Raw genomic sequence first — 27,779 nt, forward strand, 5'->3', positions numbered from 1 at the left:
GATCGCGTCCTAAATCGCACACATCGGGGCGTTCGCTTTCCAACGCCCCGCGCTATATAACGCCCGCGCTTCAAGGACACGTAGAACATGGGGAGATTTTTTTTTTTCGCAGACGTAAAAAAATACAAGGAACCGTAGCCATATAAGCGTCGCTTTAACATCCAATTCGTTAAACCTCAAAAATAACGCGCTATACCTATTCAAGTACAAATTTTCAAGGCCATGCCATCGACATAATATGGTTAACACAAAGCGCATACGGTGCGTGGATAGAGTGGCGACGACTGAAATATTGAACAAAAAAATTACACCATCTTCCCGCAGGGGAACCCTGAGTAGTATGCGAAGCAGCCATGGGGTCGACTGAAGTTCCCATTAGTTTTCAGTTCGTCGTTTCCGTTGACATTCAGCTTCGCGTGCCTTCGTTGTATCAGTAGCTGCTTGACGTTGTTTTAATGAGTAAAGGACAGCACGTGCCCTCGTCTCGGTTTGTAGCGCAGTGGGAAGAGCGCCACGTACCTCCCGTTGCGGCCAGAGAGTAGTGGGATCGAATCCGGGCGCCTCCTAACTATTTGTTTTTATAGTGGACAGCGCTGACGTCAGCCCAAACGCTGACGGGGCTGAAGAGACGCGCATGCGCAGTAGAGTGCGGACGGCGGACAACGACAACGAGAGAGGGAGGGACACAGCCCCGAGCATGAGATGCTTCGCATCTAAAAGTCAGAAAAGAGTGCCCTTCCTGCGTCTATTTAAAAGTAGTGCTAAAAAATGGATGACAATTACGATACTACATAATGCGAATTTTGAGCGCAGCGCGAATTGCTGTCTTCCCGCGGATGGTGCATAGCTCCTGCGTCTCAGGAAGTGATCGCGTCATCAGCCAACCCACGACGGTGCGCTGTTCTGACGTTACTTCGCCGCGTCGCCGCCGCCGAGCATGTCTCGCGCGGCTTCGGCATACCGCCCTCCCCCTCACACTTTCGCCATTCTTGGCCCGTCCGCTTTCTGGTCGCTTTATGTCGCCTATCTTCAGTGTCCTCTTCGTTCGCTCGGTCAGAACGAGGCCGACGGCGGCGCGAAACCACAGGGGCTAAAAGTGAATAAAGAAGGTAACAGCGCCCGAGAGGCGTTCCCGTTGGTTTCCCGTTCGGATGCGTTCCCGGCGGATGCGTCCCGCATCCGCCATCCATGCTCACGGCACAGCACCGTGTAAATCGAAACATCTGTGAACAAAAGGTTCACAAAAGGTTTACAAGCACAAAATAAAAGGTTCACAAAATGTTAGAGAGAGAGAGAGAGAGAGAGAGAGAGAGAGAGAGAGAGAGAGAGAGAGAGAGAGAGAGAGAGAGAGAGAGACAGAGAGAGAGAGAGAGACAGACGCACAGCCCGCGTAAATCGAAACATCTGTGAACAAAAGGTTCACAAAAGGTTTACAAGCACAAAATAAAAGTTTCGCAAAATGTTAGAGAGAGAGAGAGAGACACACAGCACCGTGTAAATCGAACCATCTGTGAACAAAAGGTTCACAAAAGGTTTACAAGCACAAAATAAAAGGTTCACAAAATGTTAGAGACTGAGAGACGCACAGCACCGTGTAAATCGAAACATCTGTGAACAAAAGGTTCACAAAAGGTTTACAAGCACAAAATAAAAGGTTCACAAAATGTTAGAGAGAGAGAGAGAGAGACGCACAGCCCGTGTAAATCGAAACATCTGTGAACAAAAGGTTCACAAAAGGTTTATAAGCACAAAATAAAAGGTTCACAAAATGTTAGAGAGAGAGAGAGAGAGACGCACAGCCCGCGTAAATCGAAACATCTATGAACAAAAGGTTCACACAAGGTTAACAAGAACAAAATAAAAGGTTCACAAAAGGTTAGAGAGAGAGGGAGAGAGAGAGAGAGTGCTCCTCGAGAGCCGTGCTGCGCATGCGCGAGGAGCATTGCATTGGATTGGATTGGATTTGGATTTGATTGGACTGGATTAAAATGAATTGGATTGGATTGGATTAAATTGAATTGGATTGGATTGGAAATCGTTTTAGCAGACGTAAGCACTGTCACGGGTGATTTACGGAAAGAACGATCGCCAGTGCTTCGCCCACTCGTCATGATTCACTTCGTGGAGATGCGTGAATTTTTTCTTGAACCGTACCGCGGACCTTCGTCGCAGGTTCACCTCTTTGCTGCCGCTGGGGGCCATGCTCGGAGCCCTGCTGGGCGGCCCTTCGAGCCAGTATCTGGGACGCCGCCAGACGCTGCTGCTGAGCGCGCTGTGCTTCATGGCCGGATACTCCTGCATCATGACCGCCAGATCGGCCGAGTTCACGCTCATCGGCCGCTTCGTGACGGGCCTCGCCACCGGCATTGTGTCGCTTTGCGCGCCCGTCTACATCTCGGAAATCGTCGTGGCCACGCAGCGGGGATCCCTGGTAAGCGGCCATTCCGTCAGCGCGCCCGGCCGCCTGCCTGTAAAGCGAGGTATTTACAACGAGGCTTACCACAACGTCGGAGCGAGATGGTGCGACGTCGCACTTACCATATCCGGCGAGTATTCCTGGAAGCACTGCGGAAACTATCCGCCGTGGTGGCGCACTGAATACAGTGATGTTGATGTTTGAATACCGGACTTTTTTTTTTTAGGAATCAATACATCTGTTTGTAGAAATGTGTAAAATGCGACAGTCGGAACCTCAGTGGCTGTTCATTTTAGACGAGCTTTTGCAACTAATGAAATACTGAACTACAGCGTCAGCCTAAGCACGACTGATGTATTTCTATCAATTGTCAGAGCCGTGGATGTTTCATTTCACAAGTGAAAAGAAAATCAAGAAATAATCCGTGGCGGAACAGTGGCTAAGGAATTGTGCACCCCAGTTTACGGAGGACGTGGGTTCGATCCCAACCGTTGTGGCGTGCTTTCAGATGGAGGCGAAAGGCGAAAACGCCCGTGTGTTGACATTTTGGCGCAGGTTAGAGATCCCCCGGTTTTCAAAGTTAATCCGGAGCCCTCCACTTTACGGCGCGCCTCATAACCCACGCGCAACTTCGGCGCGTTAAACGCCCGAAATTTGAATTTTGACTGCTTAAACTAACTTTGTTTACGGCTCCGGGAGTCGTGACGGCAATATCCTGTAGCCCAGACCAACGCCGCTTACCCGGACGGATTATGCTCGGTTTCGCAATCAAGACACTCTGTAAAGGCGAAATAAAACTGTCGTACCGAGTTTCTAAAAGTAGCCGCCAGTGATGAGAATAGGTGCAGCGCGCGTACGATTGCGACAACGGTGGTCTGTACCCGACCCCGACATACTTCAAATAAGTGTAAAAGGGCAAAGCTACAAGGATGCACGTAGACTGTACTAGACTAGTTAACTGGGGCCGATTTACGAAAGCTCAAGCCGGGAAAGAAATTAATACGGAAACCCTATATGCAACCTGGGCCGTAGAAACAATGGAGGACCTCAAAAGGCAGACTCAAACAATCGCAACCACATACTCCACTCCCTGCGTAGACGCTCGCCTACTACACTTTTGCGATGCCAGGCGTAGCCTCACAAAACGCTGGACAAAACAACGAAATAACCTACAGCTACGCAAACGGTTAGCTGACAACAACAAGCAAGCAGCTGAATTCGCTATGTCATCGTGTAAAGAGAACTAGATTCAGCTATGCGATGGCCTACAGAGAACCCTGACTACCCGAAAGACCTAGATGCTCCGTCATCTTATCAACCTCATGACTACCAAGAGTGAGACCAATCGCAACGTGTCCCGCACTTTCAACAACTACCGAGGAAGCACCGATCGGCTACTAAAAGACTTACAGACCAGATATCTCAAAACTGACCAGACCTTCCACCCTGCACACTCCACCGGGAGGTCTAACACAACTCTTGACCAGCCAATTGAACTTCAATGACCGCGCACGATCAGCAATAGTCGAAAGCAAGAAAAACAGTGCCCTGGTACAGGACCGAATCACCTATAAGCTACTGAATAACCTAGGTGGCCAAGCTGTCGAAAGCCTCCTTCAGTACCCCAACAAATTTTGGGCCGCCGGGAAACTCGCCCTGCAGAAGAACGCAGTAGAAGTAAGATTTATCCCTAAACCAGGCAAGTCACCTCATATTGGGAGCGTACGTACAATCTCTCTCCCATCCTGCGTGGGAAGATCATGGAACCAATAGTACTCAAGCGCGTGAACATGTACCTAGACGAATTAAAAAACTTCTCGTCACAATTTTTTTGCTTCCGCAAACACCTCGGAACTCAAGACGTTCTTCTTCAACTAAAAGAGGCGGTTCTCAGCCCAGCCACGCAATGCTCCTATACAGCAGTACTGGCTCTGGATCTAAAAGGGGCATTTGACAACGTTGCCCACGAGACCATCAAGAACCTCAAAGACACAGAATGTGGTCAGAAGACCTACCACTACATAACCGACTTCCTCTCAGACTGCACGGTAACACTCAAAATAGATGATGTCACCTGAAATCCTGTCACCCTGTGAGTTGTGGCATGCATCGAAGATCTGTCTTATCCTGTCTCTTAAGCCCCAACCACATGGAGCGATTTTGCGAGCGACTTGGGGCGCGACGCGACTAGCGACGAACTACTTTTCGCCGCGCACCAAGTCGCTCATCGAATCGCTCGGTTCTGGGTCGCCAGAAACAGTCGCTCGCCTCCCGGAAGTGGCCTCAGCGACTAGCCAATAGGCGAGCCCCTACGTAAGCACGCAACCTCCGGTTTAAAGAGAACGGGGGGAAGATCCACGCAGACGACGTTTGCGGTGCAGCGGCAAAGAAAGCTTTGCGTGGCAAAGCTTGAGTACACGCTGAAGCAGAAGCAAGAAGGCTCCCGCTCACACTGGGTGAGACCCGTGTGGGAAAAACGACGTCAAGAAAGCGAATTCTTCACGGCGTTCATGTTGGAGCCGAGAAACGAGGCGCAGAAGGAAAAGCGTGCGCTATCGCTAACCCAAACCAGTTCTAGAGATGCAATGAAGTGCAAAAAGCAAGGTAGAAAGGCGTAATACTTTTTAGTCATGCTTTTTATGACAAATGAACAAAAAAATGTTTGCAAACATCCAGCGTACCAAGCGCGTTACTATGCGCAGTGCGGAAACATTGAAATCGCCATCCTCAGTCGCATGCTCAGTCGCTCGAGCGGTCGCTGTCATGTGGTTGCCTCGGCGAGCGACTTCGGTTCGGCGACTGCGGATCCTAGTCGCGTCGCTCGTCGCGTCGCTGGAAAAATCGCTCCATGTGGTTAGCGCTTTATTCAATATCGCCTTCCCTGTCTTCGTCAGCAACTGGCCAGGATACCTAACCTAAACCATGCCCTCTAGGCCGATGTTATAACCCTCTGGATGGGCACGGACTCCTTCGGAGGGCTACAGGATACTCTACAACAAGCAACAGTGCTAGATTCCGCAAGCCAATAAGTAAAAACGTTCGGCCTCGCATGCTCACCAGAAAAGTCTGAACTATTGGATGTGCGGCCTTGAAGGAACAAGAAGGAGCCAGAGGTCGTCTACGTCGTCTTGAAGGGACACACAATCAAGACCTGCCAATCCCTTAAAGTACTTGGCCTCCACATTCAAGCCGACGGTAAGAGTAACGTCGCGATCCAGTGTTTGACGAAAACACTGAACTGGTCATTCACATGATACGCCGAACGGCAAAACGACACGGGGGGTTGAAGGAAACAGACATCCTTCGCCTCGTTCAGTCATTTGTGCTCTCCAGAATCCCCTACGTCATACCGTATTCGATTTTAAGCAAGAAAGCCACCGATAAGGTTAACCCCCTTATACGCAAAGCAACAAAGCACGCCCTAACCATTCCCATGAGCGCGTCCACCAACAGGATGCTCTGAATGGGCCTGCACAACACTGTAGACGAGCTAGTGGAACGCCATTTCTTAAGCCAAAAGTCGCGACTACCCAAGACTCAGGCGTGAAGAAAAGTCCTCGAGAAGATAAAGTGGACTTCCGACACTGGTAACCAATCCTTAGAAATTCCTGACCAATCGAGAGCGCAAGTCACTCTTCGTCTTCTGCCCAGAAATATTCGCCCTGTCCAACACACAGGCCTCTGGGAAGCGCGATCTAAATCCTTGAACCAGGCGTATGGATCAGACCAAAATATGGTCTACACTGACGCAGCAGCTCTTGCTAGACGAAAGGCCAAGACGTCAGCAGTGACGACCAAGAAAGGTCTTGTCACGAGCGCTACTGTAACAAAAATATAATCGAAAGAAGCGGAAGAATTAGTCATCGCGCTAGTGCTCACGCAGACCACAGCCCATAAAATCATCCCGGACTCTCAAGAAGCGTACCGAAGTTACCAATCGGGATGGGTGGTCCCCTAACACATGGAATACTATCAAGTCGCTCCCCCAACAGAAAGATACAAATTGTGGGGACACCTCTCCACGCCTTCATGGAGGGCAACGAGTTTGCTCTACAAGGCCCGCGTACTGAACAACCGAACCCTGGAGAGTACGGCAGAGCTTACCCCACTCGCTACATTTCAAGAGATTACTCAATGCCATAGGCTTAATAGTAGGACATTCCCACTCCCACATCCGAGCCTCACAAAGCATCAGAGAACCACTCTTCTACCTCTTAAGTCAAATACATACCCTAATCGCACCCCAATTACCCTAATGTCCTCGAGCCACTATTCAGCTGGATGCAAATTCTGCCAGCAGCCAGGGACACTAAGGTACATTATGAGCGAATGTAAAGTTACCCTATTCCCTTCCCCCCACCCCCCACTGCAGTGGGAGACACTGCTGGCTAGCCTCTCCCTCCCGGACCAGCTCATCCTCGTCGAGAGGGAAGCCATGGTCAAGACGGCCAATGGATTCCCGTGAATAGGGAACCACTTCCACATGATATCCTGATCAATGCTCCTAACAAAAGTTGTCCTCTCTCTCAACCTTTCCCATGTCCAGGGCGCCGTCTTCCAGCTGGCCGTCACCCTGGGCATCCTCTACTCGTACGTGATGAGCCGCTTCATGCAGTGGAAGTGGCTGGCCGCCGCGTGCTTCTTCTGCTCCGTGCTGCTTGTGATCACCAGTCACTTTGCGGTGGAGTCGCCTCGCTGGCTGCTGCTGCGCGGCCGCAAGCTCGACGCGATCCTCTGCCTGCAGGTTCTGCGGGGACCCGACATAAGGGTACCCACTAAGCCTTCTAAAATCGTTTTCTTCTTCTTCTTTTTTTATCCTCATCACACCACCATCGTCAGTTGCCACTGTTTAATGCGCTGCAATGTTTTGTTGCCGGCCCTTTATCGTGCCAGCCGAGTTCTTTTCTACTGTGAGGGCGAAAGGGTAACGTTTTCGACATCGCTCTTGACCGAATCGGTGACAGCGGAACAAAGAACCTGAGACATTGTTGTCATCAGGGCAGGAATCACCAACGAAGCTACAATTTCTCCTTTTCTTTATAAGGCGTTCTGTGCGGAAACATTTCTTTCTAGATTACAGTACACATTCGTTATAACCAAATGGCTTTGTAAGAAGTCTCGCATTAATCCAAATGTTTCATGGCCGCCGCGGCGGTGAACAGAGAGCAGATCATATCCACGTTGAACGAAGTATCGCTTATAATGAACTCAGTGTCCTATCCCACGGACTTCGTTATAAGAAAGGCTTACTGTATTTTTGACGTTCCGAACGCTAAGGCCCTTCTGGTGGGAAAAATTACTGCGGGGGAAAATTTTGGATTATTCCTGCTTTGCGGTGCAAATTGTTTCTAGATTACCTCCAAGAAGCTGTATACGCACTATAGGATTACAGTTTTACTTTATGGCGGGCAAGGATCAGTACGACCGTTTCAAGCGCTGTTTTTACGGAACGTTCAGTGGACCACCTGAAAGGCTGTGAGAGAGACAGCGTGATGTTAATAGTGTTTAAACCGCTACTGCTGTTAATTTTACAGTTTTCATAGGGACAACGCTCCCCGCAGTGTAGAGCTTCCTTGACACTCAACAGGGCAGTTTGTGCGCCCGTTGGGATACACGAGTGCAAAGTATACGGATTTGCAAAAAACTTTATAATCGGCGAGGTAGTTATGTTCGATAAGTCATAGAATTTTATTAAATAATAAACAAATATTCCCCGCCATCTCAGCACCCTTCAATAGGCTGTTCATTATTTCAACACCGTTTTGTCCCACAAGGTGTAAAGCTACAAATTAGGGTTTTGGAAACTAAGAAAAAGGGTGTAAAGAAAAAGGGCGTGAGAAAAAGGATGTGAGAAAAGACCGCCAACCGAAGAAAAAACCTCCAACTGTGGAGGCATTTCATACCCGTTTACACAGGTGGAGAGAACATTTCTGTACAATCGGAGTATACTTTGTGCCTCACGATGTTTCACATAATATAAATTGGCATAATTTATTACAAGTGAAGCTGTTTAAGCTTGAATTGGGTTCGGTGGCGTTAGCAAAAAAAGACGGTGCCCCCTGTAAAGGTGCACCACCACAGATAAGGTATTATAACAGTAAAGCCGGCTTTGGAGCCTGTTGCGAGTGTGATCACAGACGGCGCAAGCGTATGCGCACCTCTTACTATACCATTTGAAAGGTACTAGTCTTCTGGGGATTCTAAACTGCAACAAAATTGGTGCAGCTTTCATTAGTGATGCAAGGCTGGAGAAACAGCGTACCTGTGGTCGACCTAGCCTGTCTCCCCCCCGGATCCGCTGTAGTGCGGGGGACACACTGGAACAGCCTTGTAAAATTCGGTTAAACTTGGACTCACCGTGACCTCAGCGCTTATCCTAGCTTAGCAAGAACATCGTAAAGCCTAGCAAACGTTGCAAAACGTATCAACACCGGAAGAAACTAGGTCGACTCCCAGCTTCGTTGTTCTTTTTTTTTTGCAATAGAACCCTACAGAAAGCCAAGCGTGTTGCCGTCAGTCACCCCCCTTTTCGCCACGCAATTATGGTATTTTTAATTCGAAACGTTCAAATTGATATTTCACGTGCCAAAGCTAAACTTCGGGCATGGGGCTCACCGTATATGCAAACGAGCGATCATTGCAGACGAACAATGTTTTTTTTTTGCTTTTGAACATTTCTTACAAGTACAGGCGCGTATAAGGGGATGTCTGGTTGTTTACAGTGCACGTGCATGCATGACCTTATTCAATAAACAGCTGATCACCTTTTCCACACCCTTTCAACAGCCCAAGAAAAACTAAGGGTGTTGAAGTTGATCAACCGCCTCTTTTAACACGGAAGTGTTTTATTCCGGGATACAAAAACATTTTAGTGACGTCATATCTGTCACGGAAATGACGTCAGTACAACGCAGCAAGCGCCCTGTAAAGGGTGCACCCCTGCACACAGGGTCTTCTTGCGGGGAAGCAACCTTTAGAACTAACGAGCTGGTGCAGTGTGGTAGCTGTAAAAAGCTGGTACAGTGTGGTAGCTGTCCGCGGCACGTAGACGCAGAGGAGTTTCAGCGGGATGGCGGCGAGGCAGACGAAGGGGCAGGTACGTGTCGGTTATGCGTAGTGTCGCGGCTAGAACGCGTAGAAGCGGATAACTCGGGGTTAGCTAAGCGGGTTGCAGAACTGGAGGCAGCGCTAAGTAACGAACGCGATGAACGGAGGGCCGTTGAGGGAAAGTTAGAAGTAGCTGAGAGGAAGCTAGAAAGGAGCGTCATTTCGCCAACAAATGACGACCACCTCGGCCCATGCAGCGAAGCGGAGGCATGCGCCGAGGTGACACCGGGGGTGGAAGCAACGAAAGGCAACAGCTACTCCCACGTGCTGCGAAATAGGACAGCAAAGCCAGTCGATAACCCGGGTACCAGTACAGAGCGGCACGTGGCAGATGATAGCGTGGTAATCATTGCGGGTGACTCTAACATGAAGAGGAGCAGCGCTGCCATAGTGGAAAGGGTAAAGGGGGATAAGCGTGTGAAGGTGGGGTGTTTCCCAGGTCAAACGATGCAGACGGTGATGACTGCAGCGAAGGGGCAGCTGGCCTTGTCTAGTAAAGCCAGAAACCTTGTGGTGATTGCCGCGGGGCTTAACGATGTTCTAAAGGGAGAGGAGGAAAAACTTGGCCAGGAGATAGCGAAGGGGGTAAAGGACCTGCGGGCGACGGCCCCAAATGTGCGCATTGCAGTCTGCACCGTGCCGGAGGTGATGAAGCAGGGCGTGCACACCGAACGGGTAGTACTCGCTGCTAACAGCGAGATCGTGAGGTGCGGCAGGGAACTTGGGCTGGAAGTGATAGACGTGAACAGGGTAGTGGGCAACATCGGACATAGGCAAGCTTTTCAGTGGGACGGGATTCACTTCAGCCCCAGGCTAGGAAATAAGGTGGGGTGGCGCTTAGGTGGGAGAGCGGTAGCTTTTTTAGGGGGCCCCGCGCAGCTAAGGAAGGCAAACTAGGAGACAAAGGGGAAGCAAGAGACACATGCACACTCAACGCGGGGAGGCAGCCAGGCCTAGAGCTAAACGGAGAACCCACGGACGTAACTGAGAGCGTTGACAGAAGCCATTTAAGTGAAAACAATGGAGCAAACAATTCTGTAAAAGACAAAAACAGACCCCGTAAGCGGAAAGGGAAAAACAAATGCAATAAATATTTAATCAGCTACATAAATATGCAGGGAGGCAGAAAGCCAGATAAGTGGGTGGAAATTCAAAAGCAACTTGAACGGGAAGGAATAGACGTGTACGCTTTAGCCGAGACTCACCTCCGGGACCTAGAAGCCCCACCTATCATAGACAATTATGTCTGGGAAGGTTGCAACAGGACCACAGGAATGAAGAAAGGGGGAGGTGTTGGCATGCTTATTAAACAAGGGACCGACTGGCAGAGAGCGCATGAAAGTTGTAAAGAGCATCTATGGGTAAGAGGCACCATAGAGGGGAAAAATACATGGTTAGGAGTGGTGTATCTGTGGACCGGAAGTAGTGCTAGGGAGGAAAATGAGGAAATGGTAAACTGTTTGAGAAGAGATATAAACGAGTTCAAAGATTCGGGCGAAATAATCATAGTTGGAGATATGAATGCCCATATAGAAGGTTTGGATGGATACACAGACCACAACGGTTCTCTAGTGATAGATCTATGCCAGGAAAACCGGCTTGTAATAGTAAACACGGAAAGCAAGTGTGATGGACAAATAACGTGGGAAAGCGGTAACAGACAGTCTAGCATAGACTACAGTTTAGTATCCGAGACAGTATACGGAAGGCTGCGGGAAATGAGGATAGATGAAAATGGAACAGACAGCTTAGGAAGCGACCACAAGCGATTTAGCTTGCACTTTGGAGGCGCAACCCGGAAAAATGCAGAAATAGGTACAATAGGAGGAAATAATTTGAATAATGAGCAGTTAAAGATCATCGCTGATAAATTGGAAGATGAAATCAATAAATACCCAGGCAAAAATTGGGATTACGACGAAATGATTGCGTTCATAAAGGGTAAGATGAATGAAGCAAAGGAACGAAACCGATGGAAAGGGAAGAGAAAGCCGAGAAGCTGGTGGAATAAGGAAATAAAAGAGGTATTGACCAGCGAAGAAAGGCGTCGAGAAAACATAGAGAAGCAAAAAGAACTGGTATGGAACCGGAGGTAGTGAAGGAGAAGTGGGAGGTCTACCGTGAGAAAAAACTAGAAGTGCAGAAAATGGTGCAAACAAAGATCAAACAGAAAAGCGAACAATGGATGGCAGAAATATATATATACGGAAAAAGGACAAAAGCGCATCCAAGAAGTTTTGGAACCATGTAAAATCACTAAGCTCAAAAAACGATAAACCATCAAAAATTCCTGATTGATGAAGAGGGGGAACATTTAGAAGGAGAGCACGCGTTGGCGCATATTCATCGAGTGATTAGTGAGAAGTTTAGGACAATAGTGGTAGGGAAACCTGCACCGATAACATCAGCGCCACAAAAGACTGCGGAAAGGGAAATAAGTTTGAGCAACCTTGATTGGAAAAAAGCAGAGCAGAAGGTTTCCCCCCAGACAGCAGTGGGCCCGGACGGAATACCAATGCAACTGATAAACCTACTTGGACCTAAAAGTAAGGATTCGTTTATGAGGGCAATAGATAAGGTGATAGAAACCAAACAAATACCAGAGGACTGGTTAGAAAGTAGGATGAATTTAATATATAAAGGCAGAGGAGACAAAGCCAGTATTGATTCATACAGACCACTCACAGTAACGTCAGTGGTGTATAGATTCGTAATGCAGGCGATAAAATCAGAAATTCAAACATGAATGGAAGAAAATGAAATACTTGGGGAACTGCAGAATGGATTTAGACAGGACAGGCGACTGGATGACAATCTGTTCGTGATAACGCAGTGCATTGAAATTGCGAAAGCACAGAATAGACCACTATGGATTACGTTCTTGGACATTAAAGGGGCATATGACAACGTAAACAGAGAACGGCTGTGGAGGATGCTGAAACTCCAGGGATTAGATGACGAATTAGTACAGTTCCTTATAGCAATCTATAAAGACAATAGAGTGCACCTTACTTGGGAAGGACAGAAATGCGCCCAGCAGGTCAACATCCATGGGGGACTAATACAGGGATGCCCTTTGAGCCCAATACTGTTCATGCTTTACATGGCAGGGTTAGAAAAGAAAATGGAAGAAAGTCAAGTAGGGTTTAGCCTAACCCATATGCTGCAAGGCGAAGTGGTACAACAGCATATTCCGGGAATGTTATACGCAGACGACATTGTTCTTTTAGCTGATAACCAAACCGATATGCAGCGGCTAATAAATATTTGCGGCCAGGAAGCCACTGACCTCGGATTAAATTTCAGTGCAGAAAAATCAGGAATAATGGTTTTCAATGACGCTACCACCGACGTAGTGTCTATCCAGCAAAGCGAATTACCTAGAGTGAAGGAATATAAATATTTGGGAGTGTGGATAAACGAAGGGGATAACTACTTAAGTACTCACGAGGAGCAACTTAAGGTTAAGGGAAAGCGAAACGCAGCTATAATGAAGCATAGAGCTCTGTGGGGGTATAACAAATATGAAGTAGTAAGAGGAATGTGGAAAGGAGTAATGGTTCCGGGTCTCACGTTTGCGAATGCTGTACTCTGCTTAAAATCAGACGTTCTATCAGGCCTTGAAGTAAACCAGAGAACGGTAGGACGTTTGGCCTTAGGCGCGCATGGAAAAACAACTAACGAAGCAGTTCAGGGAGATATGGGCTGGGCGTCGTTTGAAGTTAGAGAAGCTCAGAGTAAAATATGCTTTGAGATGAGGTTGAGGGCAATGGATCAACGAAGGTGGGCAACTAAGGTTTTTAGGTACCTATACTTGAAAAGCGTGGGCACGCAGTGGTTAAGAAAGACTAGAAGGCTAACGATGAAATACGGAAAGAACAGTGGGGAATCCAAAACAGCCAAGGTAACCAAAAAAGAGGCAAGGCAGATTGAAACGAATAAATGAGGGAAAAAATGGAAGCTAAAACGTCTTTAGAGATGTACAGGGCTGAGAAGATGAACATCAGAAAGGAAAATTTCTACGATAATTCCCAGGGCAGTGCTTTGCTTTTTGAGGCTAGAGCAGGTTGCCTGCGAACTAAGAGTTTTGTGGGGAAGTATTCACAAAATGATGGGGTATGCGTGGTCTGCGGAAAAGAAACAGAAACTATGCGGCACATCGTGTTAGAATGTGAGGGTATCCATCCAAATCTACATGAAGGGAATATTGGGCTTTCAGAAGCCCTAGGATTTAAGGGTATCACAGAGGAAGTTACCTTCAAGGCTGTCGAGGTGACGAAAAGAAGATTAGAATGCTGGTGGACGAAAAGCAGAGAGGGGAATATTGCCTAGGACAGTTACCACCTGTAACAGGGAAAAAAAAAAAGTATTTTGTGCCTAATAAGCTTTTTGTGCCTGCCCTAAGCAGCGCTAGTATTAAACCAAAAGTGTAAAACATATGTATATTAGTCCTTTTTGGTAAGATGACATGTCATCACCCCGATACAAAGGGGAAACCAATAGAAATCATCATCATCATCGAGTATGTTATACTTAGTGTTGTTCGTTTTCGGGTTTTATATTTTAACACGAAGCTATTTTATGACGGGATACACCAAGGCTTCACTGAAGTCATATCTGTCACGGCAATGACACCAGTACACCTTTGCGAAGTGACCCGCCAGCAGGACGTCGCTCGCCAAGCCCACCCAAAAGACAAGCCGCCGATCCACAAATCATGCTCAGCCGCAGATTTCGCTGCACATTTCACTTTCGTGTTTTATCTATTCCTATGACAGAGGAATCAACCACATTTTTTTCACCACATAAAGGGTGTAGGGCTAGGAAAAGGGCGTTGAGATTCAAGAAAAAGAGTGTAATGGGCTCCCAACACCTTTTTCCACTTAATGTTACACCCTTTTTGGCCAAAAATGGAGTAAAACAGTTTGTGTGGGGCCCCACCTTAAGACATGTGGTCGAAACAGGCGTCCCACTCAATCCCATTATGAAGCGGGCGATGCCCTTTGGCACTAAAAATACAGGAGGCGATGATCCATGCAGATCCCATGTACAGCCGCCCAATTTTTTACCAATATCACGGGAGCGTCGACCGTTCCGTCGATCAACGCCGTATGATGGGGCGATACGAAAAACTCCGCGAGAGTAGACGGATGCGAAGGCTGCTGCTGCCGTCGTCTGCTAGGCTGTTCCAAGAGCAGACAGCCACCCCGTACTGCTGTTACCAATCGCTTTCACTTGCCCTCTTCTTACCGATAACGGCTGGTTGGAGGGCAGTGTAATCAGCAAATAAAAAAAATCGGGGGTGGTCGTCTGCTCTTGGAGCAGCTTAGCAGATGACGACAGCAGCGGCCTTCACTTAATGCGCATGCGACTACTCTCGCCGGGTTTGTCGTATCGCTCCATCATACGGCGCTGATCGACCGAACGGTCGACGCTCCCGTGATATTGGTAAAAAATTGGGCGGGTGTACGTCCATATGAGGCTTTTCCTGCTGTTTCGCCGTTTCGCGGCCGTGTTGTTCCGCCAGCGAAACAGCACGATTGCCTGGATCGGCTCGCGGCGCGTTTCCGGCGCAACTCGGCGCATTCGGCCCGAAATGCAGCAGGAGCTACACGGAGCCGGGCGACGTACGTGCGTCGCCCGGCTGTGTATGTTTACATGTACAGCATCTGGAGCGGTCACAGGGATCAGACGTTGGCTTAGTCTTTGTTTGCACTTTTTCATGAATGAGCATGTCCTTAAATTTCCAGGTTACGCGCCTGCAGGGGACTTCAGGCGGTTCTTCAGAGGAGTTGGACCGCATGCAAACCTGGCCTGAAAAATTTCGGGCCCGGTGTACGCTCCCCCCCCCCCCCCCCCCCTGTCTAGGCCCCTGTACGTACATGGTATCAGCTGAAGTAGCTTACACAATTGTAAAATTCCGACATTTCGCTGTACCGCACAAAGTTATGTGCACCTAAAGACACCATGAGGTAAAAATACATCCTAGTTTTATCTCAGAAAATTTCGCGGAAGCAGTAGAGAAAACACTGAAGCTCGTTCTACATGGTGCGTTTTCCGTCTGCGAATTCGGTGGAACGAACATTCGCACTTCCGAAGTTCGCGATGCCTGGAAATGCCGTCTACATGGCCTGCGAACGTCGCGATTTTCGCATTTCAGAGGCATATGGTTTGCAGACCGAATGAAGTCAGCCCCAAGCAAAGCTTGCTGTGATTAAAAAAAAAAAAAGGTCCTATTGTACTTTCTCGGCAAGTTGTTTCAGACTGTTTTGCAGTACATACACCAGGCTGATGCCGCGCTTATACAAGCAACACCATCTGGTTACTAACCGTGCGAATGGTGATGTCGTGACGTTACCCTAGCTGTGTTCCTATTGGCTGCAGGTCCGGCCCCTCTACGCCGCTCGCGGAGGATGCTCGACCGTTCCAAACATTTGGCACTTTGCCGCAGCAACGAAAAAAGGTCGTTCCGCCGCACGAGCGGCGCCGCATCTGCTAATTCGCACTGAAAATCGCACCATGTAGAACGGGCTTAAGACAGTTATTGGTACGTTAACTACACATTAGCATTCGAGCAATATGATAGCAAAGTCTTTGGACGGCGGCCGCCTATCGCGCGTCGCCAAAGTGGCTGGGGTGTCAGGACTGGTTCATCTGTTTTTTTTTTTTATGTAGATAATTGTTTGAAGTTTACGAGAAAATTTGTTTTAATGTTAGCCGGACAACGCGACTTTATTATTACTCCAAATTTGCATTTGGCTTTCTGGATATCTTGCGCGGTTTCCGGAAATGCTGGCGTTTGCGTTGTGGAATGTAATATGTTCTCAGTTGGAGTTCGGAACAAGATGGTGTAGGCGGGCACGCAGATCTTGTATTACGGCGCAGTAAGCGAAACCTTACATTATGCGATCAAACTGTTGCTAGCCGGCTTAACTTATGACCTCTACGCACACACGCACATAGACGCACGCACACGCACACATACGCACGCACACACACGCGCGCACACGCACACACGGCCATACGCGCGCACACACACGCGCACACACATGCACGCACACGCCCGCACGTACGCATATATCGCACGCACACGCGCACACACACGCACATATGCACATACACGCACATGCACACACATACACATGCACACACACACGAACGCAGACGCACACACGCACGCACACACACTCGCACACGCACACATACGCACGCACGCACACACACACGCGCACGCACACGCGCACACACGAGCACACGCTTACGCACACACGCACGCACACGCACACACACACACGCGCGCGGACATGCACACACATACACGCACACACACGCGCACTCACACACGCACGCGCATGCGCGCCCGCACGCGCACGTCCCTCTCTCTCTCTTTCTTCAGACAAGTCTCAGCAAATTACCGATTAGGCTTCTTGCGTGAGTATCCTTGTCAGCTAGCAGAAAAGGTTACTGCAGGGTACGCCGATTAATGCCGCGAGCTTTGGACCTAACTCAACCACTCCTTTCGCCCCAGGTGGACGACGAGTGTTACGCCATCGAGCAGGTATTCCCGAGCGTTTCGACACCTCGGTCGCACGTGTTGCTGGCGCTGAAGGGGAACTTCATGCAACAGTTCTCTGGCATCAATATGTTCATCTTCTACGCTGGCTCGCTCTTCCAGAGTGTTGGCATCTCCATCAGTGCCAAGGACACCTCCATTATAATGGCCGGCCTGCAGGTATGCGGGGGCGCTGGAGGACGCTTGGAGGCGCTGGAAGGCACTGGGGGTTCATTCTCCGTGTATAATAATACGGGTGTCCCAGCTATGGTGCACCAAGGTATTCAAAAAGAGCAGTGGTATTATGGAATTAGATTTCATTAAGGAAAACTTACTGGACGCTACTACAGTATACTGGAAACATTATGCACTAGGTTTTCTTCGAGTACTGCCATTGTTCTTGTTAAAAATCTTGGTGCACGATTGCTGGGACACCCTGTACCGAAACGTCTCTCTCAACCCCGTCCACAGGAGGGCTGAAAAAAAACAGTGAGAAGGGCAGATCAATTATACTCGGTGACAACTTAAGAACGGCACCGGAAGTTGCCGCTGAGCCTTATCACCGTAGCCGGATTTTTCTCCGCGCGGCGCAAGTAGGGCGTTACTGGGAATATTTTGAACATGGCGTAAGTCGTTCCCGTGATTTTTTGGACTTAATATGCTTATAAACGACTCCAGTGACGACAAACAAACTGCGTGAGACAAGGCAGACGATATCACGCATTCATAGCAAACCCCTTTCAAAACGCGCGCGCACTGACGTCACGGGTCCGGCGCTTTGGCGGATTGATACACTACATGAGGTGGTGCCGTTCTTGAGTTGTAACCGAGTATAGCCCTCATTCGACCACTGACTGGCCGAAACAGAACCAATCGTGGGTGTGAGCACGAAGAGACACGTGACCCCTCTCTTCTGCGCGGGTAGTTAAAGACGTGTCCACGAACACAAGTTAAAATACACAAATCAACACGAAACAAACAACTGACAAATTCTGTGCTCTGACCGTTCAGCTACGGACGGTCCATGCGCCTTTTATGCATTGAAGGCCAATATCTTCGCACTGTGCACCGAAAATTCCTCTTTGCGCATTCTCGTGCTCCGTAAATCCGCTAGCGGAAGCGACGATTAAACGCTTATCCGTTCACTGAATCGTCCTCGACATTCAGACGCGCAGAGTATTGACGCGCGTCTTCCCAGTTTAGCCAATACAACAACACTAGATGGTGCTTCGCATTTTGCCATTCATACACTTCACTGACGTGTCCGCTCCCGTATATCCCTGCAGACCAGACAGCGAATGCGCTTCGCATGCTGTGTGGAGGCACTCACCCTCGCCGCACAGAGAAAGACACGTTGCGCTGTCTTCGCAAGAGAAATGGTCGACCATTTAAAGCTAGAATCACTCCTGACCGACTGTCGCGTTGCCAGACCCCTTTCCGTCACCTCCGGGGAAAAACACAATAGATAGCGGCTAGCGTATGCTACGCTGCCGGGGGGCGGTTACCGGGACCCGACGGGACATGGGATATATGCGCATTCGTTAAGGTGCCCGCCTCCTCGTTGCCGGTCATTTGTTCCGGTGGGCCCGGGCGGCCCTCCTCGCCGTGCCCGCGCACGCATGCGCAGTCGGGTCCCGGTACCCCCCACCCCTATAGCTTAGAGCACGCTAGCCGCTATGCTACAGCTCTGTAAGAGTGAAAGGTTCCCACGGCGGCACTTCGCACACACTGCGTCAGCCCGGTGTACATAAAACAAGGTAGCTCCACAAACTTAAACCCAGTGTTGTACGGAACGGCGTTACAAGGAACGGCGTTCCTGGAACTAGTTCCTTTTTGGAGGAACGGAGGAACGCCACCGTTTCATTAAGGGTCGGTGGAACTGTAACGGTAACTCGTTACGTTTTTGAAGGAACGGCAGGAACGGCGTTCCTGCCGTTACATCGCTAGGATTTGGCTGTTTTTGATGCCAAGGTTCGAGTACAAAAATCCACAAAGCGCTACTGCGTTTCTCTCGTATGCGTTATTACTGGGTTGACCGGGACCCGGCTGGGAACTTGGGCATTCGTCGCGGTAGGGGAATTAGTGCCGCGGGCCTGCCTTCACCATGTCCGTGCCTCCGCACCCTTCCTACTCGTCCTTCCGCGCGCTCAGGAGCAGACCGGTCCCGGCCAACCCTGTAACAACGTAGCCAACGAAATGGACGGACTGCTAAACGGGATCCGGACATTTCGGTGTCGGACATTTCGGTCCAGCACGTTTCGGTGTGGACATTTCTGTGCACGGACATTTTGGTGCACGACGTCTTGACCCAGACATTTTGAGTGAGAGGATGTCCCAGGCATTCTTTGAACATTTTAGCTTTAATATTGTAATTTCCTGACTTGATATGATTTTACGTTCGAGACTTGTGCTTGCGCCGCCGTTCGTGGAAACGAACGCTAAACCCTGGCGGAGCATTGCCACGTGAAACCCAATTTCTGTAGCAGATGGTAAAAATTGTTATTTTGGATCCGTTCAACCATTTTTCTGTTATTTTAACATTCATGTGAACAACCCTAATACTTTAAGTGTTACCAAAGCGCTTTCCTTTCACTTCACCCAACGGTGCAAGACGCTGCTGCTTTTAGTCTATTGCTATATTTAATTTAAAAACCTAATTGTAACGTTAATGTAACGACACGTTCCAACTTTCGAAGTGGAACTGGAACGCGTTCCTTTCGTAATAAAGGAACTTGTAACGGGAACTCGTTTCAAAATTGGCAAGGAACGAGGAACGAGCTTTAGTTCCTATTTTGGAGGAACGTGTACAACACTGCTTAAACCAGCTAGACAGTAGCTATGAACGAGCTGCCGACGCTGTTCTTTGGTGGAGGTGATAATCATTTATATAAACCCGTCACTCACGGGCTGACAGTATAGAGGCAGCACGGGCTCAGCAGACAGAAGAAGCAAATTTGCGACACGGCCCGACATAAATACACTCATAATTAGTCATCACAGTCTTACCAACTCCCTAGAAAGTGGAAATAAGCACATTAACCCCTCGCTATAACGAAACCACTTTATTCGAAACCTGGCTTCACTCGATGTCTTTCATGGTTTGCACTTGTAAAGGAAATCCATCATTCAGCTTGTTACGAAGTGTTGCTTATAACGGAACGATATCTCGTCTGGAAGACTTTGTTACAATCTGTATTTACTGTATGAATTCATTTTTCCCGCGTTCCAGGTGGGAGCCACCCTGGTGGCGGTGGCCTTGATGGACGTGGTGGGCAGGCGGCGACTGCTGAGCGTCTCGTCGATCATCTGCGTCTTCGCCCTGACGACCATTGGCGCGCTGTACAGCATGAGCAGCGGCGGCGAACAGGAGGCCACTCCTTCCGTTTGGCCCTCCATCGACCGCCTGCCCGTCGTCTTCATGGGACTCTACGTGATGGGTACGAAGCCTCGCGCGCGCTTTGTGTGCGCGCTTTATTCGCGCACCTGCCGAAACTTTATCTGTAAGCCCGCATCCGCCTTATCTCTTACCATCATATATCTTCCCTCTCGAAACCTGCGTTGAGATAGGGGGAGGGAGAGACGCGCGTCAATGCCCGTTAGTGGAAATATGCGTTTAAATTTCGATCCAAATACTCAACAGTAGAGACCAGGGGCGGTATTCCCGTGTTTTGTCCCTTTTGTGTCCCTTTCAAAAGTGTCCCTATTGAGCGAGCCCTGATTGGCTAAAAGCGAACACCCGGATGTGACGCCATGCAACCACGGCGGAGCTATGAGCCGTGGCTACGCGGAGCAGACGATTTTTCGTCGCCTTATAGTTGGTTCGCTCACGGAACAATAAACACATAAAAGATACTCTGATACGGTTTCAGTTCTTTAAAATGCGGTTGCAAGAACAGTTACGGTATTTGAATGAAAGGCCCGCTGCTTAACCGGAAGTACGTCACGATGAAAGGGACGCAAAAGGGACGTTTTCAAAAGGGACAGTTACGAGAATACCGCCCCAGAACTTCATGCAAAATGTCTATTTTTTTCTTGAGTCCTTATCAAGCCTATTTGGCATATAAGCATTACCTAAGGAAAATGAAACTTCAAGCAATACTTTATTGTGTCTATGAGTGCCGATTTTGAGCGCTTAAAAATGCCTTTTTTTCGGTTACATCTTCCTTTTTGGAGCTTTTCGCGTCCATATTCCGTTAAAGCTATTCTCGTTTCACATGCCCTCTACTCGGCGTTTGTCGCACGCCGTTAGCAAACAGAAATAGTGCACCGTGCCAAACACGCGGATCCGTGAAAATCTGTGCTCGAGCCGCCGCCACCTTTCGTGAGGTTACCCCGAGCAAACTGAACAAAATGCACATACCAGGACCCATTCTATCGACCCGTCTCTCCCAGCTTGCACTGGCACCCGTTGCTCACATACAGCGACATTCTTCACTACCGCGAAACACGTCAACAATATCCTAACCCGGTGTTAATCGACCAGATTTAGGGGAAATCCCCAAGGTGGAGTAAGTTTCTGTAAAGGAAAGTTTGCCATCCACCTAAATGCAGCCATACGGCTACAAAGGAAAGCTATACAGCTGTCTCGGAAACTTCGCAGTTGAAGAAAAATTCGTCCTGGTCCAGGATTCGAGCCCGGGACCACTGCTTAACCGGAGCAGTCGCTCTACCAACTGAGCTAACCAGGAGGCTAGTCGTTAGTAGCGCGAAAGCGAATTGATCAACAACTCGAAGTGAAGGACAGGTGTTAATCGACCAGATTTAGAGGAAATCCCCAAGGTGGATGTAGCCGTATGGCTGCATTTAGGTGGATGGCAAACTTTCCTTTACAGAAACTTACTCCACCTTGGGGATTTCCCCTAAATCTGGTCGATTAACACCTGTCCTTCACTTCGACTTGTTGATCAATTCGCTTTCGCGCTACTAACGACTAGCCTCCTGGTTAGCTCAGTTGGTAGAGCGACGGCTCCGGTTAAGCAGTGGTCCCGGGTTCGAATCCTGGACCAGGACGAATTTTTCTTCAACTGCGAAGTTTCCGAGACAGCTGTATAGCTTTCCTTTGTAGCCGTATGGCTGCATTTAGGTGGATGGCAAACTTTCCTTTACAATATCCTAACCCCTCTCGCCACTTTACCCGACAACCGGCTACCACACTGAGACTCATACAAACTAATACTTACCCACAACCCAAACTGTTTAGCCGAATATACCCAGAAACTTATTCCGACCAATGTCCAAGATGCAAGATTGATAAAGCCACACTCGCACACATAATCTGAGCTTGTCCGAAGGCACCACCGACTTTCATTAAGAGCCATTGCGACAGGGAGGCAGCACTGCACAGCAACGACCCGGAGATCCAACTGCGGCTGGTCCACCTGGCTCTGGACGCGCCGGCACCGTTGGCCCGCCCCCCCGAGGGAGCCGGGGGGTCGGGGCATAAGGGACAGGGGGGACTTGGCCGTTCTCACACGGGTCGCTGAGGTGAGGGAGCTTGGCAACATAGGCACCGGCTGAGGCCCACCGCTGAGGCTCCAACGCCTTGCCTGCTGGGCCTCCGTCCCGCAAGGGACTCTCTCTCTCTCTCTCTCTCTCTCTCTCTCTCTCTCTCTCTCTCTCTCTCTCTCTCTCTCTCTCTCTCTCTCTCTCTCTCTCTCTCTCTCTCTCTCTCTCCTGCCCCACTCTTCCGTTAGCTCGCAAGGATGGCTTGATATACTTCCTCTTTTGTGACGTCACTGTCGAGCTTTGCATTTGTGTCCGCTCTCCCTTTTTGTTGTCTCCGGATTGAGCATACCTTTTATTCTTGCCCATGTCTTCTTGGAATTTAGGGTATTCTTGAGTGTGTCACAGAAGTCTTGCCAATTCTCATTCGCGAGTTGTATCGCGTACTTCCTAGCTAGATTCGAGATCTTTTTTAATTCGTGCTTTTAGCTTCCTGTTATGTATTTTTCTTTTTCCGTCGCTTAGTTAGCTTTTATTTTCTGTTCCATAGACTGATCAGATGGTTGTCTACACCGAGGTACTCGCTCTCTTGTCCGAATTCCTTGGTGGACTGTTTGAGAGCTTCTTTTATGTCATGACACCAGACGTCCATGTCTTAAATTTCTTCTTTGTCTCTTGGCTTTTCGCGAAAGACGTTCCAATTAGTGATCTTTTGTTTTGTTGCCTTTCTTCTAAAGTTGTCTGATTTCGTCCTGATCTCTACTATATCGTGATCACTGCCGAGATGGCCATTCGTATTTGCCCAGGTCATGAGTCTGCCCTTGGTGGGCACAATGGTCAAGAAGAGCTAGCGTTCGGGTTAGTTGGTATTCCATAACGCGCACAAAAAACACGCGAACACAGAAGACAAGGACAAGCGCTGCTTCCAACTGAATTTTATTGAATCAGGTGAAATATATACCAGCAAAAAAAAACAAGAGATACAGAAAAGGTTATGATTATACAGAGATTAGAATAATGGAATCACTTGGCACTGTCCCACACGCGTCAGTCATTACCACGACCTTGTTCTTGGATTTGGTGTCGTCTGTGGGTCATCTCCCGATGGGCCCCGCTAGGCACAGGTGCCTAGCGGGTCCCAGCGGAGCTTCACCGCAGCTGACTGTACCAATTGGTTCCACTTAGTTCGGTCTTTGCACGGCACGACCTCCTAGAAATGGAGGGGGGGGAGGGGGGGGGGGGGGGGGGGGTTGTCGGTGGTTAGCCTCACCGCATTGCCGGAGCTTCCACGCGCAAGTTGTGCCCAACCGTGACGAGGCGCTGAAAGGCCACGGATAGTGGTCGTTAACGGTGGCTTCCGGTGGCCTGGTCGCCCGCCGGTCGTAATACAGGCCTTGCTGCGCTGAGCAGGGTTACAGCGCAGTTGACTCTGTACCCAGCCGCCCTGAGCTTAAAACTTGACTTGTCGGGGAATTTTTTTAATCATCAGATTGGCTTTTTTTTTTATTTTGGTTGGCTTTTCGCCCAATTAGTTTATTTTATATTGGCTTTAAACTTGCCATAGCCTACCTGGAGCAGGTCTCGTTCCCCACATTTTTTTTTTCTCTTCAGACGGGGGGGGGGGGGGACATGGAATTGGAATTGGAATTGGGAATTTCGCGGATGCCACTGAACTGACGCTGTAGGATCCATTGCACACTCACACGAGCTCTGCACCCAGGTTCAAATGGTGGACGACGCACTACTTCCCTAAGGTCAGCGTTCTCCGTAGCTGGGGTGTACAGATGCTCTCTTTACGGCCAGCTACGGCCACTCGTCGCGCGATATGACGTCAGCGCCGCACGGTTTAGGCGCTTTCTCCGGTGCAGGCAGCGTGCTGATTTGGCGTCGTGGTAGCTCCCTCGGCTCCTATATACTCTGGCTACCCTGATCTGATTCCCACACAAACTCCAATGTTTCGTTTTCGAACTAACCGATTTACTCAAGCGAAACTAATCCCACTCTTTCCAGATGCACCAATTTTCTACACCTGGCAACGACGTTGCCGGTCTTTCGCCAAAGGGGCACTTAGTGCTTATGTATACTGATTATGTATAGAAACGGCAAGGAAGACGAGAAAGAGACACAACACGGGCGTTCCAAGCAGAACGTGAAACCTATCTAGTGGAACCATTCGTAACTGTTGCCGGTTTGTTTTCTTAAAATGGCTTTTCTGCAGTTAATGAAGTATTTAATTTCGCAAAAATCAAGCATGGAAAGAGACAAACCAACTAGCCCGTCTTCACACTTTATTACACCGCTTATGTATATTTACTGCATGAGTATATACTGCTTATGTATCAGTATGACCTGCGTACCGTATTTTCGCGCGTATAACCCGCACAAAAAAAATTCATAAATTTCAGGGGTAAAGTAGAGGTGCGGATTATATCCGAGGTATTTCTTTTGGTGCAGCTTCACCGCAATGCGAGTTGAGCTTGAAGCCCCTTCAGCAGTAATAGCGACTAAGCCACTGTTATCCCAATGACACTGCTTATTTTGCACACACAGCTCAGCAGTATACCAACCTGATAAAACGTATGCGGCAAGACATCTAGTTACGTAGTCAGCTAGGTAAGTTCTTTAGCATAAACTAATGTGCAACGTTGCTTGAGTAGTAGCTTTGGTCCATCCTTTTATGTATAAAATATGCGGGCGATACGCGGGGATATATATATATTTTTTCTTCGGCGATGGAAAATGAATGCGCGGGTTATATGCAGGGGCGGGTTATATGCAGGGGCGGGGTATACGCGCGAAAATGCGGTATATACTGGTGCACCAACAATGGAAACCTCAAGACGCATTGTGATTCTCTGCTTACAGGCTACTCGATCGGCCTGGGCCCCGTCGTGTGGGTCCTCAACGCCGAGCTGGTGCCGTGCCGGTTCCGCGGTGGCTTCCTGGGCGCCGTGATCGCCTTCAACTGGGCATGCGCGCTGGCGGTGACGCTTCTCTTCACGTTCACGCACGACACCCTCCGACTGTCGGGGCTGGGCTGGCTCTTCAGCTCGGTGACCTTTGGTGGGGCCCTGCTCGTGCTCTACTCTCTACCCGAGACAACGTGCCTCAGCCTGGAGCAAATCCTCCAGGGGCAATTCGGACAGGACGAAGCGTCCGCCGTGTCGCTCACCAGGATCTCTTCGTTGGGGAGGGACAACTGACGACGTGCATCGAGCTCACGACCTCGCCCCTCATACCCCCGCCGTTATTTTTCATACTATCTATCATTTAGTTTGTTGGATTGGCGACCAATCATATGATATGGACCTGTAAGCGTTTCCAGAAACCGTTTTTTTTTTTATCATATACACGTCTTGTCTTGACACCGGTGGCCTTCTAAGCTTTGCTCACCAGGCCAAACCTCAAGTAGTCGCACCAGCCGCCCCCGATCACACGTCCGCATTGCGTTGCTACAACTTTTTTTATTCAATCATTACGTATGCAAGCATAATGCCACGGTCGCTCGCCGTCTTAGTGTGCATCGTGAAATATATTTTGTATTTGTTGCATCTTCTGAAACGTCTGTAGTTCGAATTTCGGTCGTGCTAATCACGTTCGCCCCTACTTGTTGTTTCGTCCACACCTGAAGGCATTACTGGGTGTGGCGCTCATCAGGGCTAACTTATTGAACGTTAACTCAGCCACGGACGACCTTTTTAGGACTTCTCAATTCCCAATCCACGAATGGGACGCTGTCGTGCATTTACACGCAAATGCGATGGAAATGTCTGGACTCTTTCCAATAAATGCAATGTTGTACAATTTCATTTCTCCATTTAGCTTGACGGTTTTCCGGGTCGCTGCCATCCATGTAAATCACCTTCGTGGGGCCTCATCCAACAAACAAAGGTACGAAGGGCACGAGCGATGTTCTTACTAATCATCCTTGTCACACCATCGAAGTGGGATTTTTGGCTTACAGATACCAATTGCACGGACGTCGCCTTGTCAACGCCCGATGGCATCTGCCAGAGTGGCGTACCAGGACATCATTAGACAGTTTTAGTTTCACGTGCGTACATAGACAGTTTTAGTTTCACGTGCGTACATAGTTCACGTACGCAAACGTGAAAAGTGTACGTAGCCAACGCGCATGTAGTTTGAAGCCCTTTTAGTTACACGTACGCCACGCACTCCGAGCGTAGGGCGTTTGGATGCACGCACTCTCCGCCCATAGCCGATGATGATGATGATGATCATTGTGGCCAGGTACTCTTTGTATTGGGTGGACACCGAAGTGTCCAGACGGGGTAAATAAATTCACAAAATACATTGTGATTGGTCCTTCTTTCACAGGAATCGGTAAAACCCGAAAGTGAAATGTGCCTTCGCAGGAGCAGTCAATGTGAATTGTTATGAACGTGTACATCGCTATTTATATTTCATCGGTATGGCACCGTTAAACGCATGAACGTGAGACACTGGATTGCACGCGCCAGAGCATTGCGCAAATCCGGCTGAAACCACAGGCGCTCGCAAACCGTGCGAACGAAACCGAACGGGTTGTCGGCGCATCATTTGGTAAACACACGATCCGGTACAGCAAAAGGAGCATGACTTGCGGGTCGGCTGCTGTCCTGTGGGTGTGCTTGGCGAGCGATGACCTGCTGGCGGGTCGCTTCGGCAAAGGTGCGGTCACTTCGGTCCTACTCCGTGGTGTGTACGGCAGAAGGTTGCGTTAGGACTAGCTCAGCTTGTGGAACACGAGAGGCGGAGTTTGTACCACGCTCTGCTTCCCTCTGGCGTGTCTCTACGCACCCAAGCAGTCAGCGCGACATTCGCCAGTCGGCGTCGTAGCCTTACTGCGGCGCTTAATGCAACAGCTCTCTTACACGGGGCCATCACACCCAAAAGAGTAGGCGGCAGCTTACGCTGCTAGCTAACGTTTTCTTTCTCCAGGGTTGCTGGGATGGCTCCGTCCCCCGTACACGTAGGCGCTGGCATCGAGGCGCCAACTGTCGGCGCTCGTTAGTGTCATGATTAACTACTTCGCTTCGCCTCTCCTAGGCGGCAGCACCTGCTGAATGAAGTAGGTCATAGGGAATGATATCCGGCGCGTTCGTAGACCTATTTTCACATTAGCCCATCGCTGAGTTGGCCGAGCGCTTCGTACCTCCCGTTGCGGCGAGAGAGTTTGTGGTTTCGAATCCTGGCGCGTCAATGAAACTTTGCGATGCCATTTTCGTGACGGATATGACGTCAGTGAGATCTTGGTGTATC

At 49.2% G+C, this 27,779-nt stretch overlaps 1 protein-coding gene across 2 annotated transcripts in view; it reads left to right on the plus strand.

Annotated features, from left to right (window-relative positions):
* Positions 1-26,784, plus strand: part of LOC144162771 (facilitated trehalose transporter Tret1-like) — an 88,140-nt gene extending 61,356 nt beyond the window's left edge. Inside the window, exons 2-6 of one of the 2 annotated variants that reach the window (XM_077693425.1) lie at positions 2,173-2,431; positions 6,963-7,184; positions 17,052-17,255; positions 20,305-20,512; positions 25,383-26,784. In XM_077693425.1, coding sequence (XP_077549551.1) covers positions 2,201-2,431; positions 6,963-7,184; positions 17,052-17,255; positions 20,305-20,512; positions 25,383-25,720 — 1,203 coding nt within the window. In that variant the 5' untranslated portion in view covers positions 2,173-2,200 and the 3' untranslated portion in view covers positions 25,721-26,784. The remainder of the gene's footprint in view (positions 1-2,172; positions 2,432-6,962; positions 7,185-17,051; positions 17,256-20,304; positions 20,513-25,382) is intronic. The other variant, XM_077693426.1, reaches the window with a different exon arrangement.
* The last annotated feature ends 995 nt before the right edge of the window (positions 26,785-27,779 follow it).

Source organism: Haemaphysalis longicornis, unplaced genomic scaffold (assembly GCF_048455015.1).
Source record: "Haemaphysalis longicornis isolate Haplotype H1 unplaced genomic scaffold, Haemaphysalis longicornis Haplotype H1 scaffold_12, whole genome shotgun sequence".
Lineage (NCBI taxonomy): Eukaryota > Metazoa > Arthropoda > Arachnida > Ixodida > Ixodidae > Haemaphysalis > Haemaphysalis longicornis.